Here is a 16943-nt window from a genome sequence, read left to right as displayed (position 1 = left end):
CACTCAACGGAATGGTCAGAATGGAGCACATGTGAATTAACCTGCGTCAATGGAAGAAGCTTCGAGACAATGGGCCGCCAATCTAGGTCAAGGACATTTATAGTCCAGTCTTTTGAGAACCAAGACAGCTGCCCTCAGCAGGTTCTAGAAACACGCCCTTGTGCAGGTACCAAGAGCACTTTTCAGTTCTCAACCTTGATTGATCAATGCTTATTCTATTTTTACGTGAGGTGTAATAGAACCGCTGTTATCATATTTACTTGCAGGAGGCAAATGTTATCACTACACATGGAAAGCAAGTCTTTGGAACAATAATGAACGAACTGTATGGTGCCAACGTTCAGATGGCATTAATGTCACAGGTATTCCTGCCTAAGATTTGTGTGGGCACTTCAAAAAGATCTCTGAGTGTTGCTGTTTGTGAGAAGAATTAGCTTACAAATTATAAGCACGAGAAGACTGGGCAGGTGGCCTTAGATGATCTTCATAGCAAATTGTCATTAGACCTTATTTTGTTTTAAATTTTTAATCGAAGTGTACTTGGCATTTAACAATAAATTAGATTTAGGTGTACAACAGAGTGATCCAATAATTATATACAAGATGCCCACCAAGAGAACTGTATTACAGCATTATTGACTATATTCCCAATGCTGCATTTTCCTTCCCTGTGACTTATTTTATAACTAGAAATTTGTACTTTTTAATCCTCCTCACTCATTTCACCCAACACACCCGCTCCCCCACCTTTGGCAACCACCAGTTTATTTTCTGTATTTATAAATCTGGTGCGTTCTTTTTTGTTGTTTGTTCATTTGTTCTGAGTTTTTTGTTTTTTGGATTCTATGTATGAGTGAAATCATATGGTATTTGTCTTTTTCGGTCTTGCTTATTTCACTTAGCATAATACCCTCCAGGCCCATGCATGTTGTTGCAAATGGCAAGACTTCATTCTTACGGCTGAGCAATAGACCTTTGCTTCTTAGAAAGCAAACCATTCTATCTGAAGACCCATAATACACCCAATGACTTACACAATAAAATTTCCTTAAATATCATGTTCTGAGACAAAGGCTGAAAAAGACACATGGGAGTTTAAAACAATAGTCTCTAACGTTTTAAATCCTGTACCTTCTCAGTAAAAAGTTTTTGATGACACCTCAACATTCTATGATGCTACCATATCATATTATAAAACACATACAAAAGTTGAAAATCAAAGGGTGGGTAAAGATATAATAAACTATATTTCTTAATGGCACAAAAAAAACTTTTGCTGTAAGTTATAAAGATTTGTATCATGCACTGGAAGCTTGGTTTTGGATATTTTGCTAGTCATTATTGCTTGACAGTGGATACAATCTGATTGTACAAATGATCTCAATTTTAACGTTTTTTAATGCCTTCTCAGAGAAAATTGTCATTGTTTTTACTGCTACTGCAGCTGACAGAGCTTATCATATCCGTGAGAGAATTTCTATTCTTCTGTAGGAATTGAAGAATTGTCAGCTCCTTCTTGGTATTATTTGCCTATATTTGCATTATAGTATTCCCTTTAATCTGTAGTTTATCCATAAGGTAATTTATTTTAAGCTGCTTGCCCGTTCTGTAAGTTATTGTTGAAACTAAATACGTTGCAAATCTGTTTGACCAGGAACACCACAAGCAGCATCCTCTGCAGCATGCTGAGAGTTGGCAAGTGAGGGTTACACTGTCAAAGTCTCCTCAGTGTACTTGTTGCACCAGTCTACAATACTGGGCCATCCACTGATGAGCTCAGGTTAGCACGACCAGCTGCTAAGTATTACAGCTTCTTTCTTAAATTTAAACAAAAATTCTAGTATTTTCTAGCCGATTCCCTAGAGATTCTGTCCCCAGGGGCGCAGACACCGCTCTTGGGAGATCACTGGTTAAAAGAGTGGAAACAGCGCCCCCAGCAGTATGGGTAGCAACAACACCATGTCCAAATTACCCATTTCACACGTAGGTATAATTCTGGATTTTAGGGGGTTTTTTTGTTGTTTTTCCCCTGTGGGGATTTTTATACTTTTAGTAACACTAAGAATTTAGCTGCTTCATTCACAGGGAAAACAAAAATCTGTTTCCTACACCATCTTAGGCTCAAAGCTTTTTGCTAGCTACCAAATCATAAACTATAATTGGGTGACAATTATATAGTAAGGCAAAAGCTGGAATCTATAAGTAAAACCAGTATTACATAAATACAATTTAAATACTGCCCTCAAATACATCAAGTTCTTAGACTAGTCCCCGAATCCTGAAAGGCATGGCTACTATGTAAATTACTGCAGAGTATAGACATTATTCCATCCATTTACTCAAAAATATTTAATAGCAGCAAGTATGGTATCAGATGTATGACCGCCTCTCCTGGAGCTTATACATTTGCTTTTAAAAATGTGTCGAGCTCCATATGTGACTGTGTGTGTGTAGATGCATTCTGGTTAAGACACATTTTAAAGTTTTACCAAGGAGTTTGCTACTGTGGTCCATAAATCTATCCATGGCATCCTTTTAGCATTGGTTGTTGCCAACTGGCTTATTGCCTAGTTGAGGTATTCAGGCACTGGAGAAAAATATACATAGAATGAGTCTTTGAGCAGATATATTTTCTGCTCCTGAACTTCAGTTGAAATTTCATCCATTCTTTTCCTGGCCCGGCACACAGATGTGGCCCTCAAGCAGAGCCATATGCTAGAATGACATTGCCAATGAGTAGGTATAAAAACTACTGCCACCATCTTGAACAGTTCTTCCTAATCAATAAAATACAGCTGGCCTCTGTGTCAGCAAATGCATATAAAAAAGAATACTGTTACACAGTGGCAAGAGAGGAAAACAATTCTTTTTTAACGTTCAGCGCAGAAAAGTCCACAAATGATGGTGGGTTTTTGTGTTATTTTGTTTTTGTTTTTTTGTAGGAGGCTGCTCCCCTCAGGCACGTCCTGCTGCTATCCGGCAGTGTAATCCAGCCTGCAGAAAACCTTTCTCCTACTGTACACAGGTGAGTCCTGTGCTGGAGACTTCTAGACCTTTACCTGCTGTCTTCTGCATATGCTGTTGGGTGTTTTCCAGTAGACCACAGCAGCAGTTTCGTGTGCTCACGGTACCATCTAGAGGAATTTGCAGGAATAATCACAGCTATTAAGGATTTTTTTTTTTTTAATAGGGCCACGTCTTAAGGCTATAGCCAAATCTGTCTTTCAGATAGCTAATTCATATACTCTGCTTATCAATAAATGTCCTCAGTTGATTTATTCTTTATTAGCCTTTCATCTACCCAAACTATTTGGAAAGATCTTATCAATGTTCATATTTGCTAATTATTTAGTAAATTGATTACGCTAGTATGAGTAAATTTTCAGTTCATTTAAAATAAGTTAAATATTTGCCTATGAGGAAAAATTACGTATGTGCACGCATTTTTTTAAAGCAGAACTCTTTCTTCCGTTCTTCTCCCTTGACTCCCATTTACCACTGCTCTGGAACTAATGCAGAATGTGCAATGTATTCTAATCAATGGCACTCATAATGAGCAGTGCATATATAAAATTATGTCATGTTCCTTAAAGAAACACGTTTCTTATTATTATGTGCTCTTTCCAAAACTGATCTGGTTAAAAATAATTCAAGCACTCAGTCCTATTTTATGGTTCTTTCACTTCAAGGTGGGCTAATTCTATACTGCAGAAAAGCTAGTACCTAAGCTTACAGAGGAGAAAAGAGAGGTCAGCAACAACTTCAGAGGCTAATCAGGTTTGCAAAGTAGAAGGTGTAGCTTTCCACCAACTGTCTGGATACGCTCTTTAATAAAACAAATACCTTTTGCCTTGAACTTTTGGCACATGTGATCAGTTACAGCTTTTTCACTTAGACTGGAGGAGATCTTAATTAGCTCTCTATTGAACACCCTGTAATATCTTGAAATGAAATACTGTGATGTCATTATAGGAATGCTGCCTTTTACTAAACAATGGGCAATTATTAATTTTACCCTACTTTTCTGGCCTTTTCCTTTTGTAGAAGATTGAGGTGCCCCCCTTAGTTTTAGTATCTATTGCTCCTTAAAATTGATGTGTTAACAATCAATGACCCAAATATATTGATCCTGATGAATCATACAGACTTGAGTGGCTGTGTGAGACTGGGGTCTGTTCCAAAAATTCCATATATTTTCAGGTAAGGCGCCCCTACAGCAAAGTCCTTCAGATTCATAATTTTATGCTTAACTTGTTCTATTCTTCTCTGTTGTCTTTGTTTCCTGGAGGACGGAAGAACAATTATTTTCAGTTTCACTGCTAGAGACAGAAGGAAATCCTTGTTTGTTATATCTCACCCTAGCCAGCACCTTGGAGAGGTTTATTGTACATGAAAATGACCAGGAATTCACAGAGAAACATGAAGAGCCCATTGTCCCAATGCCAACTAGGAATGTGTTGTAGTGTGACACTCAGGGTACTCCAAGGAAGAATGTGGGACATGTGCCTTTGGTGAAGTCTTTTTTTTTTTTCTCCACTTAGGCTGCCCTCCTTGAGGGCAGAACCAAGCCTGCAAGCAGAGAGGTAGTTCAGACTAGTTAGTGATCAATGGTCGAAGGTGGTAAGCCACATTCAGCAGCTGGCTCGGAAACCAACATCAAAGAGCACAAAGCCCAAAGGCGCTGGTACATAATCCCTGTTGCTTTACTTCTCAGCATCAAGGTCAGTAGGTTCGAGTGAGCGGGCAGGAATTTGAAATGCCTAGGGACCCTATATGGTTTGAGAAACACTCGTGGAACTGTAAAGACAGACCTTGGCATCAAGACTGGGGGGGAGTGTAGGATAATTTGATTAAATGACTTAAAATCTCTGTAAGAGAGAAAAGACAAAGAATACCTGGAAGGCATGAGAATTGTCAACCTGTAGAAAAGTCTGATGATGTATTTAAGGGTTGACTTTGGAATTCACAAAAAGGAACTGCTCAGTTTTTCATCTCTTGGGCAACTCTATTGCCGAAAAACTCCCAATCGCCATAACACACATCACACAGGTATTAAGTGATTCCAACTTTTACCTTGTTCTTTGTCATCACCGTGTAACCATAAAACTATTTTGGATGCTGTAGGGTGGAGTCTGTGGCTGTGAGAAGGGTTATACAGAGATCATGAGATCCAATGGTTTCCTGGATTACTGCATGAAAGTACCCGGCTCTGAAGATAAAAAAGCTGATGTGAAGAACCTTGCGGGGAAAAACAGACCTGTGAATTCAAAGATACATGACATTTTTAAAGGATGGTCACTTCAACCCCTTGATCCAGGTACATTTATTAAGAGTAAGAAATACACATTTACTCGTGGGGTGTTGGGGTTCATAATGGAGGGAAGGAGAGAAAGAGGAGACAGGAGAGGTGATGTGGTCCAATTCAAGGTTTCTCAAATTTGAATGCCAAAAAGGGGTAGTTCCTTTAAATGTAAAATGTTCTCATGGAAGGTTGAAGAGAAGTCTCTTTCAACCCCAGTCTAAGAGATAGGGAATTAAGTCCCCAAAATTTTAGCCTTTAAAATTATCTTTTCATTGTAAATTACCTCTGCAAAAGTAACTGAATTTGTGTATATAATTGAAATTAAAAGCAAAAGTTGGAATAGATCAAGAATCTGAAGATACCTCAGGAAATGCCTAGGGACCCTATATGGTTTGAGAAACACTCGTGGAACTGTAAAGAGCCTTAAATTCAGAGACAGACCTTGGCATCAAGACTCGGAATGTACCTGTTTTGTGATTGAGTGTAATGTCTTCGCCTCTCTCCACTGATTTCATAAATGAGGAAAGAGGTCCAAAGACACCGATCTTGCAGGACTGTTGTAAATTTTATCACAGTGCTGGGCCTGCAGGGGTCAGGAATTGGTGGTTATTAAGGAGAAGCTTTCTGTGTACCTTGTCATTCTGTGCTGGTTGTATTGAGTGATCTCATTAGGTTGCAAAAACCTAATGATTTTGAGATTAGGAGTCTGAAACAGGAAAAATGAATTTGACCCAGGTCCTATCACCCATAAGTGATAGGAAGATATGAAAGTCAGATCATAGCAGTTGGGTTTCCACTACCCCCCTTATGAAGTATGCAGAAAATGAAAGCAAGATTCTCGGTGCTAATTCTACATACCTTTGCTAGGAAACAAAATGCTACTAATAATTAAGCAAAGTGGCCTGGCAGACAGGGCATGGAGAGGAAGATGTACACAGAGCTCAGGCAAAACATACCCTGGGAATTTCCTCCCAGACCCCAGGCCTCTATGTATCAAAAGTGTCTTAATGATATGCTTAAATGAAGCAAAAACCAGAGCCTGGGCCCAAAGGACACTAGATCTAGCAGGAGAAACCAGATGTACGTTCCTTAGCCAACTTTTCAGGATGACCAGAGTCTCTTATTTCTGATTCCACTCCATGTCTGGGCATGCCATAGATTTTTAAAACATCTCATTCATTTTGTGATTAAAGTAGCAGTAGCTTTAAATCTGAAGGAAGGGTGGTAGGAAATGTAACCAGGCCCACCCATTGCCTGTAGACCCCAGTTCAGGAGGAGAATTAGGGTGAGGTTCTAGAGAAATGAATGCTCAAATCCACAAGTGAGGTCCTTAGCCTTTGGGGGCTAATTAAAACATCAATAGTGCCATGTATGTAAATATAGGTATGTGTATCTATGTTTTTCTCATGATGGGAGTGTAAATTAGAGCAACCTCTAAAAAGACATTTAGGCAATATGTATCATACAGTTTGACCTAAAATTTATTTCCTAAGAACCCATCCTACAAATATATATATGTATACTAAATGATGTTTATTACAAATGCTTCTTATAAAGAAGATTAGTGGAAACAAAATAGGATACAAGTACCCAATATGCCTCATATTAAAAAGAATGAGACTTGTCTTATGATCTAGCATGGGAAATTATTTTAAAAAATACAATTCAAAATATGTGCCATTTGTAGCTCTTTAAAAATAGGTGTATATTTTGTATGCATCTACGTATATACGTTTGCATATACAAAGGAAACTAAAATGCTAAAGGGAAGGAAAATGGTAACAGTGGTAGCTCCTGGCTTGGGAATTGAGAGAAAGTAGCAGGGTGACTTATTTTTCACTACATATCTTTTTTTAATAGTGTGAAGTTTGATCCTATCCATTATGTTATTATAAAAAGTTATATTCGCTTTTAAGTAACATGGACCACATACCTCTACACTGGGGATTTAAAAGTTCTCGATCCTCCAAATATTTCAGCTCTGTGAGGTTTAGGAGTAAGAAGATGAAAGGTGCTTTCTCACTCAGAGACGACTTCCCCCCCCCCCACCCCCGATGTAAAAAACTCAGAAGAGGGGATTTCATCATTAGTGTTTCAAAGAGATCAGAATCAAAGCTTTGTTAAAAGTTTCATGACCATAGAAAAATATCATTACCGCATTGAAACCTCATTCTAAGACCTAACTGAGGCTTTAAAGTGTCTTGTAAGCAAAAACTGTAATGGGTAGTGACAATATAATTGAATGTAATTGTGATTTTATTCCAAACAAGTGTTTACAATAGATTTTGATAGTTGTTCATCCCACAGAAGCCTTTCAAATAAGATGCTGAGCTGTTTTTTTGGACCTGCAGTTAATTACATTCATGTAGTATAATGAATCTTCTGTGTGTGTCTGCCTTTCAGAAAGGAAGGCAGTTCCTTGGGAATGCTAAGGCCATTGTCTTTCTCAGTCAACTGTGCTCACATAAAACCATTTGTACACTGAAGTTATATATAACATAGTAAAAATCACAAAACAGATCAGACTTACTTGGTTTTATTTTTCTTAACTCTGGCAGATAGGATATCAAAATAATGTCTATACTTTTACATGTGTGGTTATAATTTGACATTATTTGGGCATAAAGTTTTTGTTCACTCGACATCATCTGTCACCAAAAGTGGTGATAGTTTTCTTTGCATACAGGATGGCCTCTTAATCTTTTGGTTCTGTGTTGTCAAAATGTATTGCAATACTTTTTGTACTATATGTATAAGACTATACACAGATACATTTAAAATAGCCTGACAATTGTTAGATCTTATGCAGTAATGATTACTGGTGTGTGTTTGCCATTGTGAAAAATTTGATAGACTGTTTTACATTTTCACCTGCGTTGGATGTTTTCTAGCTGTCACATATGGGTAGTTCCACTATGATTGTGACTTATGCCAGTCTCAGAATTCAGATGAGAAGACTTTTGTATGCTAAGCTTGTTATTTAATCTCTATCTATCTTAAACAGATGGCCGTGTAAAAATATGGGTTTATGGAGTTTCAGGTGGAGGTTTTCTTATCATGATTTTCCTAGTATTTACTTCCTACCTTCTTTGGTAAGTACTAACTAGTAAAACATTACATTCCATATTCTGATAGGTGAGGTATTATACTAAAAGATCCATGGCCATTAACCCACAAGTAATTATCAACAGTAGAATACTTGAAATCATTTGTCTTTCCTGTCCTCATTTGACATAAGCTTCTTTTAGGTGGCTTTCAAATAAATCATTTTTGATTAGTTTTCAGCTTTGACTGCATTTTAGCTTCTCTTAGTACTCCTGGGGACTGAAACTTGGCTCCCAGCCCCAGTGATTCTGAGTTAATTAGTCTTGCCTCTGTCCAGGTCATCCAGATGTTTAAAAGCATCTCAGGTAATGCTGAAATGCAGCTAAGGCTAAGAGCTAATAATTCTAATTCTTAAATTGACCTATCTTGACCAGTCGGTTCAAACAACCTGTTTAGTACATTTTAAATAGTAGAGCCACATGTTTATCCACCTTGACCAGATATGAGAAAATTTTGTCAATTCCAGGAACCCCATTTTGTAAGTGACTTGTTCCTGAAAATTTATTCTTCTCAGAAAATGATGATTGGTTTACTGTACAGAATATACTTTAGTTGATGAGCTGGTCTTGAAACCAGACAGAAGTAAATACATTTGAATGTTTTCAAGTGTTGAGAATAGCTTCCAAAGCAAAATTTCATAGGATCAAAGTTTTTTTCTCCATATTTATACTCATCATCTATTAAACTGTTTCCTTCAGAATTTTTACCCAAGTTTTAATCTCAATTCAAATCCAGCCTTTGTGCATTTAGCCTCAAATTCTGTTTCCAAGGTTACACACGTTTATAAATCTTTGGATCAGTGAAAATTAGTGAAGAAGGTAAGATGACTAATTCTTTCTTCTACCTATAGTGCTAGAAATTGAATCTATCTACTATTTCCATAGTGCTGTAGTAAAAAGTAACACCGTTGGTTAGTTCTTCACCCTACACTCAAATGATTTGACCAATTTTTGTCTCAATTGATAAATTTTTTGTGTATTCCTAGATCCTGTCTTAATGAACAAATGTGAAGTTGAAAGCCTTATATGAGGTTCAGAGTAGTAGGATGCATTCATCACTAGAAAAGATTAAAAAAGGAGGAAAGGGTCTTCTGTTGCAACAAAAGACATGAAGGTTTGACAGATGAGAAGCTTCTCCGAAAGTAATGGCCCAACACAGTGTAAGGGAATAAGATAGTTTGTTCTTTTGTAACAGCTTAGATGTATCATCATTGTTAATTTTTAATCTCTTAGGTATTCCAGGGAGGAGGGAACCATAGGATTTGGAATTGGGGATGTAGTAATTTATAGTAACAGTCATTAATTTTGCCTTTTTACATTTCTCTATTCCTTCAATAATAAATGTTTATTGAGGCCCTTTCTGAATGACTCTAAACTCTGGGGATTAATTAGGTACATCACTGAATTCTGTAAACAGTTTTCTAAATTCAGTTTTTCCTTACCTTTCAGTGACCAAATTACATAAATCAGTCTTCCTAAAATTTAGCCAGATGATCAGACACCAGCAGTGGCTTTCTTTGATCTTCCACAATAAGCTTGAACAATCTGCAATTTCACTTCTATTTCCCTATGCCTTGGATAGTCTGCTGTGTTGTATAAGCCTAAATCTATTTTTCTCATTGAAGACTTTTTAAAAACTACCTCCTTTATAAATTATTTTGATAAAATAGTTCTACATTCCCATCAATCTTAGTTCATTATAATATACACATTCTACTTTCATGTTTCATAAGAGTCTGTGTCCATCTTCATCATTGCTTTAATTCCCTTTCCACAGTCAGGTTCAGTTTTTCAAGTTTACCATCTTCATTTCTATCTAAGTTGTTGAGATACAGCACTTTCAGTCTCTTTGTGTTGCTGTTTCAGAAGTTTTATCCCAAGACCCCCCGTACACATTCACATGTATTGGGGAAGTTCACCATTTTATTGGTACTGTGCATATATAAAGTACTGAATGTAAGGGTACTTAGAGTGGTACCTTCTAATTTTACAAGGAGGCTTCTTCTGCTTCCTTCTATCTCATTCCCATCTAGAATGAATTTATTGGTTTTTCCCAGTAAAATGCAAATGCCAGCATTTTCCCAAATAGTCTGGAATCACTTATCCATTCTTCCTCGTCTCTGGCATTTATTCTAGGCTGTGATTATAGTTGTTGTTTCTTTAGTATCTTCCTCCTCTACCACCCAAAGTAGAATAGTGGATGAATAAATATTTTACACAGGTTGCCTTTTCAGTCCTCACAATTATCTACCAAGTTGTTGCTCTAGCATACCCATTTTAAAGAGAGCTAAGTTATTGAACTTTTCTGAGGATCACTGACCTGAGGTCATCATCCTGGTAAACTGACCTCTAGGTTTGCCTAGGCCCAGAGATTATGCTCTTTCCACTGGTCTTCTAGTCTGCAATTTCTTTCTCTTGTGATCCTAAAAACTCTTTAGATTCAATGTAGTGGCTACAGTTTTCATATTTTTTTTAGAGGCTCCTTGTTTCCCAAATAAGCTATAGACCTCGGAACAGACCTATTGATATCAAAACACATACCATTTACTGTTACATATGAGCTGCCTAGAGTCCAAATAGATACTTCCACAGCATTTACTTCTATTAAATAGCGTGCAGAGGAGTTAGATGACAGTGTTGGAGATTTTATATTTTCTCCCCAAAATATAAAAGGCTTAGGACTAGAGAACTGCTATAAAATGCCAGGCCTTAGGTGTATACTTTGGATGAAAGCAATTTATAATAAAACTTAGAAATGCTTTTGAGAAAATATAGAAAAATAGTCTTCTTAAGGACCACTTCGTTCAAATACAACCCTTTGTACATCTACCATTAGTGTTCGAAGTTTTTGAAATATTACTGATGCCCCTGCTCCCCTGGCAGTAAAGATCCATGAGGCAATTTAGTGAAGACGAGCACTGGGTGAGCTTGTAGTTAATCTAAACATAGTGCCAGAAGATTGCTCCAGATAACTATCTATAGCATATCCATTCTGCCCTGCCCAGTGCAACTCAGTAAATGGGGCCTCGTTCTGCCCAAGTTTGAGAGTAGTGCCCCCACCACCGGAGGCTCTGCCCTCAGGAGTGCCTGCCTAAACCAAAGACCATTTCAGGCTTTCATCAAGCTATTTAATCTCTACTGCCCTGGGGATGGGTCCTTGGGGCTTAAATTCAATGGTGCTGTTAAGTCCCAGCAGTTTGCCTGTCCGTTCATCATCAGTTTGCTTTTCTGGCTTCATGGGTTTATCCTTTGCTAAAATGCAAATGATCACGGAAGAGGTCACTTTAAATGTGTGTCATGCAATGGTCTCTTACAGCCAATGGTGTGTAATAGCTTTATCCCTCGGCCAACCCTGAAAGTGGTGGTGGCTGTCAAGAGTGCTCCATTAGGAAGAGTTATGAGGCAACACCTCAGTCCGACAGGGAAGAATGGTGTGAGGGATTAGAGATCCACTGTGGGTACAGGATGAGTGGTGGTGGCCTAGGTGGCAGGCATTTGCAGGTCCTGATTCAGTGTGAAGTGGTCACACCTTTCCTGATATCAGAGTTGACGAGAAAAGATATTTTTAAAAAAGTATTTCTTAAGGGAAAAATGAATACCAGTAAGGGAGAAAGGAAAGAGAGCAGGGCCTCTCAAGACAGGTCTCCTAGTTGCTGGCTTTGCTAAGGACAGCCCGGCTACCCAGCCCCTCCCCTCAGAGATCTTCTTAACTAGTCAGGAAACCGTAAACTCACAGCCACCCAGCATGTAGCACTTAGTTTACCAGCATTTAAGAACTTCTTTTAAACTCTAAAATTTCTCAACTCTCATATATTCATAGTTATGATAGTATCAGCTAAGAGGTTAAACGATTTGAAGAGATTCATAAAAAATGAGGTCTTCATCCAAATGATCCCCAACACACCCCATGGCCCACAAGGATTTAAGGCCTACATAATAGGAGACCCCTCTTTTTTTTTCCCCGTAATCCCATGCATGGAAACTCATTCATAAAAATATCTCTAATAGTTTGAGAATTTTATAGGCCCAACAACAGGCTGGCCAAGTTTAGATGTCTCCCAGGCAATATCAATATAAAGATCCAGCCATCTCTATCCATTTCTCTCTGCCCATTAGCCCTTGGCAAATGCTAATTAAGAATGGATTGTCAAAAACTTACTTTCTGGAAGCACCTCCATTTCTTCATCTCTCTTCCTTTCTCCTCCAAAAGGCAGGAGATATAGGATGGAGAAGATCCCAACTGTCATTTCAGATGAACTATCTCGTTATTAGAACAACCTTCAAGTAGATGCACAAGCTGTCACTTCCAAGTTGTCCTAAACTGTGGTGTGATTTCATAGTACATTGAAATGCTGCAGATTAGCATGCTCTGGACCTCATTTCAAGCTGGGCCCATTCTCTATGCTAGAGACAGGACCAAGCAATAGACCTAGAGCCACTGGAATATACTTATATATAAAGTTAAGTTGAATATTCTAATAACTATATAGTGAATACCCTTTTGAGAAGCACAAAATCAGAGACTAAGGATCCCATGGCAGAGGATGCTAGAGCAGGTTTTGGCCTATCCTCAGCTCATCACCCATTGAGCATCACTGCACCCCAGATGCCAAGCAGGAACACTGATAGGATCTGTGGTTTTTCCTTTAGTGATTTTTAAAATCATTTTTAATTTCTTATTTTTGCAGTGTTCATTAGCAAACCAAAAAAAAAAAAAATTAGTTTTAGAACTTGAGCATTTAAACTAGGTGATTCTCCCTAGACCCATTTTAATTCTAACAAGCATCTCTTTTTGTGTATGTGGTAAAATTCACATAATACAAAAGTCTCCATTTTAACCATTAAGGGAAAGAAGCCAGACAGAAAGGCCACATAGTATGACTCCATCTGTATGAAATATCCAAAATAGGCAAATCCCTAAGAGGTGGAAAGTTAAGTGATTACCAGGGGCTGAGGGTAGGGGAAGTAGGAAGACTACTTCAGTGGGTACAAGAGTTTTTCTTTGGGGTGATGAAAATGTTCTGGAATTAGATAAGATGATGGTTACACAGCATTGTGAATATACTAAATGCCACTGAATTGTACACATGGAAATTAAGTTCAAAGTATAAAAATTCCCATGTATAGACAAAATGTTTTTACTGCATGCCAAGTTAATGGCATGGATACAGAGAGAGTGCACAGAAGAGGTTAAGGGCCTGGGCCTCTGTGTTAGACGTGCTTAAATTTCAGCCTCAGCCACTCAGTGACTTGGGGGAAGGTAAGTAACCTCTTTAGTCCTTCTCTGTAAAGTATTGAACCTAATGCTTCCCCCCCCCCCCGGGGTTGTTCTGGGTTTATTGAGATATTTTATGTAGAATGCTGTACACAAGGTTGGCACTTAGTATACTTCCAAATAATAATAGATGCTATATAAAATAAACAAATTTGGAGACAAGGAAACAGTTGGCTCCCTGCTGGTAAGGACCACCCCAAAGAGCTAGGCTCTGAAGGCATGGCAAAGCAAAGGCACTGAGGAAGGAGGAGAAAGAGTATGGTAGGGCTGGGGTACGATGTGGCAAAATTCAAACTATAAATATTCATAAAGACAAATTGAGTTTTGCCCATACTAAAGAAAAAGTGTACTGCAGGTTGTTTTGCCCCAGATCTGGGCCATGACTCTGTGATTGGCCAAGGTTACTCAACTTCTCTATGAGAAGGAAGAGCCGCCCTCCTTGACCTGGCAAAGTTGTCAACCTCAGGTAAAACAGAGACCAGGTGAGAGTGGCTCTGCATGGTGCAAGATCAGAGAAAGTTTCCTGACAGACTCGGGTGACATGGCATCTAAATGTCAGGTTCCAGGCCAGAGCAGAAGTGTGTTAAGTTACTTAAGAACCACACCAAGGTAAGGCAGGAGTCTGGCTGCTCCAGCTGGTCCTCTGAAACATCTCTGATATGAGGGTCACCGTAGCTTGGGAATTAGTGAACAGCAGATGTTTGCACTACTGAGTAGAAACAAGAACAAGAAAAGTAGCCCTCTACCATTGTTTCTATGACACCATTTTTAAGATTTTGAAAAAATGATAGCTTATCCTTAAAATAGGGATAAAATATACAAAGTATTCAAAAAAGAAACCCACAGGTTCAGAGCACTCTATCTTTTGTCATTTAACTACATGAATTTCTATACCTCATAATTGTCTTTGGCAGATGAAACAGAACTCTGTGAACCTTTATCTGAGGAATTCTTTTCCCTTTGCAGCAAGAAACCAAAACCACATCAAAGCACACCTCCCCAACAGAAGCCTCTGACCTTAGCCTACGATGGAGACTTAGACATGTAACCTGAAAAGAAATCCAAATGTAGACATCAACTGCCTTAACCGCTTTCTCTTTTGTAGCTCTCAGACTTCTCAGTTTTTTGAGGAATCTCTTGATGTGATACATTGGGCAGAATACAAAAATTGCAAAAGTAATATTGCCTAACTTCATTTGGACATGGAGTCAAGGATTATTAGGTCTGCCATTTTGCTTTCAAGTTGTTTGTGGGTGTGTGTTTAATTTTTTGATTTTCCCAAGGGTCCTGAAAACCCTTCTCTTCCTGTTTGGAAATGGGAGGAAGAAAACATGATGGAATTCCCACAGACTTCAGTAAACTTTATCTTCAGCAGCATGATGACAATCTGGAGGAAAATCCAATCAAGGCATTTACTGTAAATGACGAGCCTGACACTGCTTTGTTATGCACTATATTAGTGCAAGTCTTTATTCTTCCCATACTTCAACACTGAGTTTTCTAGAGTTTACATTGGTTCAGAGACTTTCAAATTGGATTGCCTATTTTCATGAACACAGAGAGAATGGTTTACCATTTCAGAAATTCTCTGAGTTTTTACCTTTAGTTTTGTAGCCAGGGGATGATGGCACTTCATGGGTTGCATTTATTGAAGAAAAAAAAAAAAAGAGTGGGCATAACTGCTGGTCTAGATGAAAGCTAGGTGGTTTCTGAATGAAATATGTATTGAGTGTTAGGTGGTTATATTGGAGAATGAGGTAGATTATTTGATTACTAACACTGTATTTTAACAAAAACTTAGCCATGTAGATATAGTACTATACCATACACACTTGTAATTCAGTTTAACGATGACAAACTCTGCTTTTATAATTTCAATTTTCTTATCTGAATATTTATAAATTCTTTTTTTGAATTTAATTCTCTGACCTCATTTAATATACATCAAACACCAATCCTGTTTATAGCGAGTCTTGCTTTTATAAGGTTTCAATAATACCTAGAAACATTAAAAAGCTGAAACCATTTTATGATGATAATTGTTTGTAATTGTAGATGTTGAGAGTAAGAAGGTGCCATCTTGTGGTATTGACTTGTATTTATAACAAATAAAGTGCTCAAGAAGATGTTGCCTATTCTAGATTTATTCACTTAATGAAATGCCCTTGCTTTGACAAAAACAGTTTTACTGACAGTTTCCCTGTGGCACTACTGTTGGGGTTGACAGATGAAATCACTGCCACAGGAAAGGATTCTTATTCCACATTCTCAACACTAGTGAGTACACAATGATATAGAGCCAACTACAATTATACAGAGTAGCTCTGAAGGAATATTTAAAGCTCAGTTAATATTAGAACAAACCACTGAAATAGGGCAAACACTGATATGCCAATGTCCTAAGAAAATGGGAATGTTAGAAATGTGAAACAGTAAGATAGAGGATGTTTTCATTTGTCCTATGACTTCTGTTAAGCATTTAACACTGATTAACTGGTTTTATCCAATGACACTATGGTTTTAAAAAGAAAAAAAATGAAAATAGGATGGCTTATATTTATAGTGTCACTGAGCAAACACCGCCTAGAGTTGGCCTCTTATTAGTTCACTTAAATGAAAGCATCAACGGTCTTCATAGTAATTCCAAGAGATCCGGCTTCAGAAATCAAATCCTGGCTGTGCCCTTTATCCATGTATGATCCACCATAAGGACTGCAAATTATCTCTTGTTTGACCCACACAATGAAGATAATGAAATCATTTTCCTCTTAGGTTAGACATTAAAAAAGGTCAGATGGGTTTGTGGTTCAAAATGGCAATGTAAGAGGATTGCCAACTTACACTCCCCCCCCAGACACACCAAAATCTACAGCTTCCTAGGGAACAATTCCCAATGAAATAAACCCCCAAAATAACTGAGCAACTCCTACACATCAAGCAAATGAGAAAATACAAACATCAGGACAGGAAAAGCTGAGACACAATCTCACCATAAGCCCCACCCATGGTGCAGTGACCCACGATTGGAAGGGAACTCACAACCCCAAGCTTCTCCTACACGAGCAAAGGTTTGAACCCCACTTTTGGCACCCCAACTTTTAAGACCTGTACCTGTGAGATGCCCCCCCAAACCATCTACCTTTGAAAGCCAGTGGGGCTTGCATCACAAAACCTCAAGACTAGAAAACTGAGAAATAGTTCTTGAAAGATTCACACACACAGACTCACCATGGCTAACCTCCGGGGCACAGCATACAGGCAG

General features: G+C 38.1%; 1 protein-coding gene across 1 annotated transcript in view; it reads left to right on the top strand.

The window, feature by feature from the left end:
- THSD7B (thrombospondin type 1 domain containing 7B) overlaps positions 1-16491 on the top strand; it is a 658530-nt gene extending 642039 nt beyond the window's left edge. The window contains exons 22-27 of the mRNA XM_081814537.1: positions 1-166; positions 267-362; positions 2943-3025; positions 5125-5317; positions 8307-8394; positions 14648-16491. The exon at positions 1-166 is cut by the window's left edge and continues 7 nt beyond it. Of these exons, the coding sequence (XP_081670663.1) occupies positions 1-166; positions 267-362; positions 2943-3025; positions 5125-5317; positions 8307-8394; positions 14648-14729 (708 nt within the window). The 3' untranslated portion in view covers positions 14730-16491. The remainder of the gene's footprint in view (positions 167-266; positions 363-2942; positions 3026-5124; positions 5318-8306; positions 8395-14647) is intronic.
- Positions 16492-16943: the final 452 nt, after the last annotated feature.

This window comes from Leptonychotes weddellii, chromosome 3 (assembly GCF_054177405.1).
Source record: "Leptonychotes weddellii isolate Sample4059 chromosome 3, ASM5417740v2, whole genome shotgun sequence".
NCBI lineage: Eukaryota > Metazoa > Chordata > Mammalia > Carnivora > Phocidae > Leptonychotes > Leptonychotes weddellii.
The sequence above is the reverse complement of the archived record's forward strand: the minus strand, read 5'-3'. Positions and strand labels throughout refer to the sequence as shown.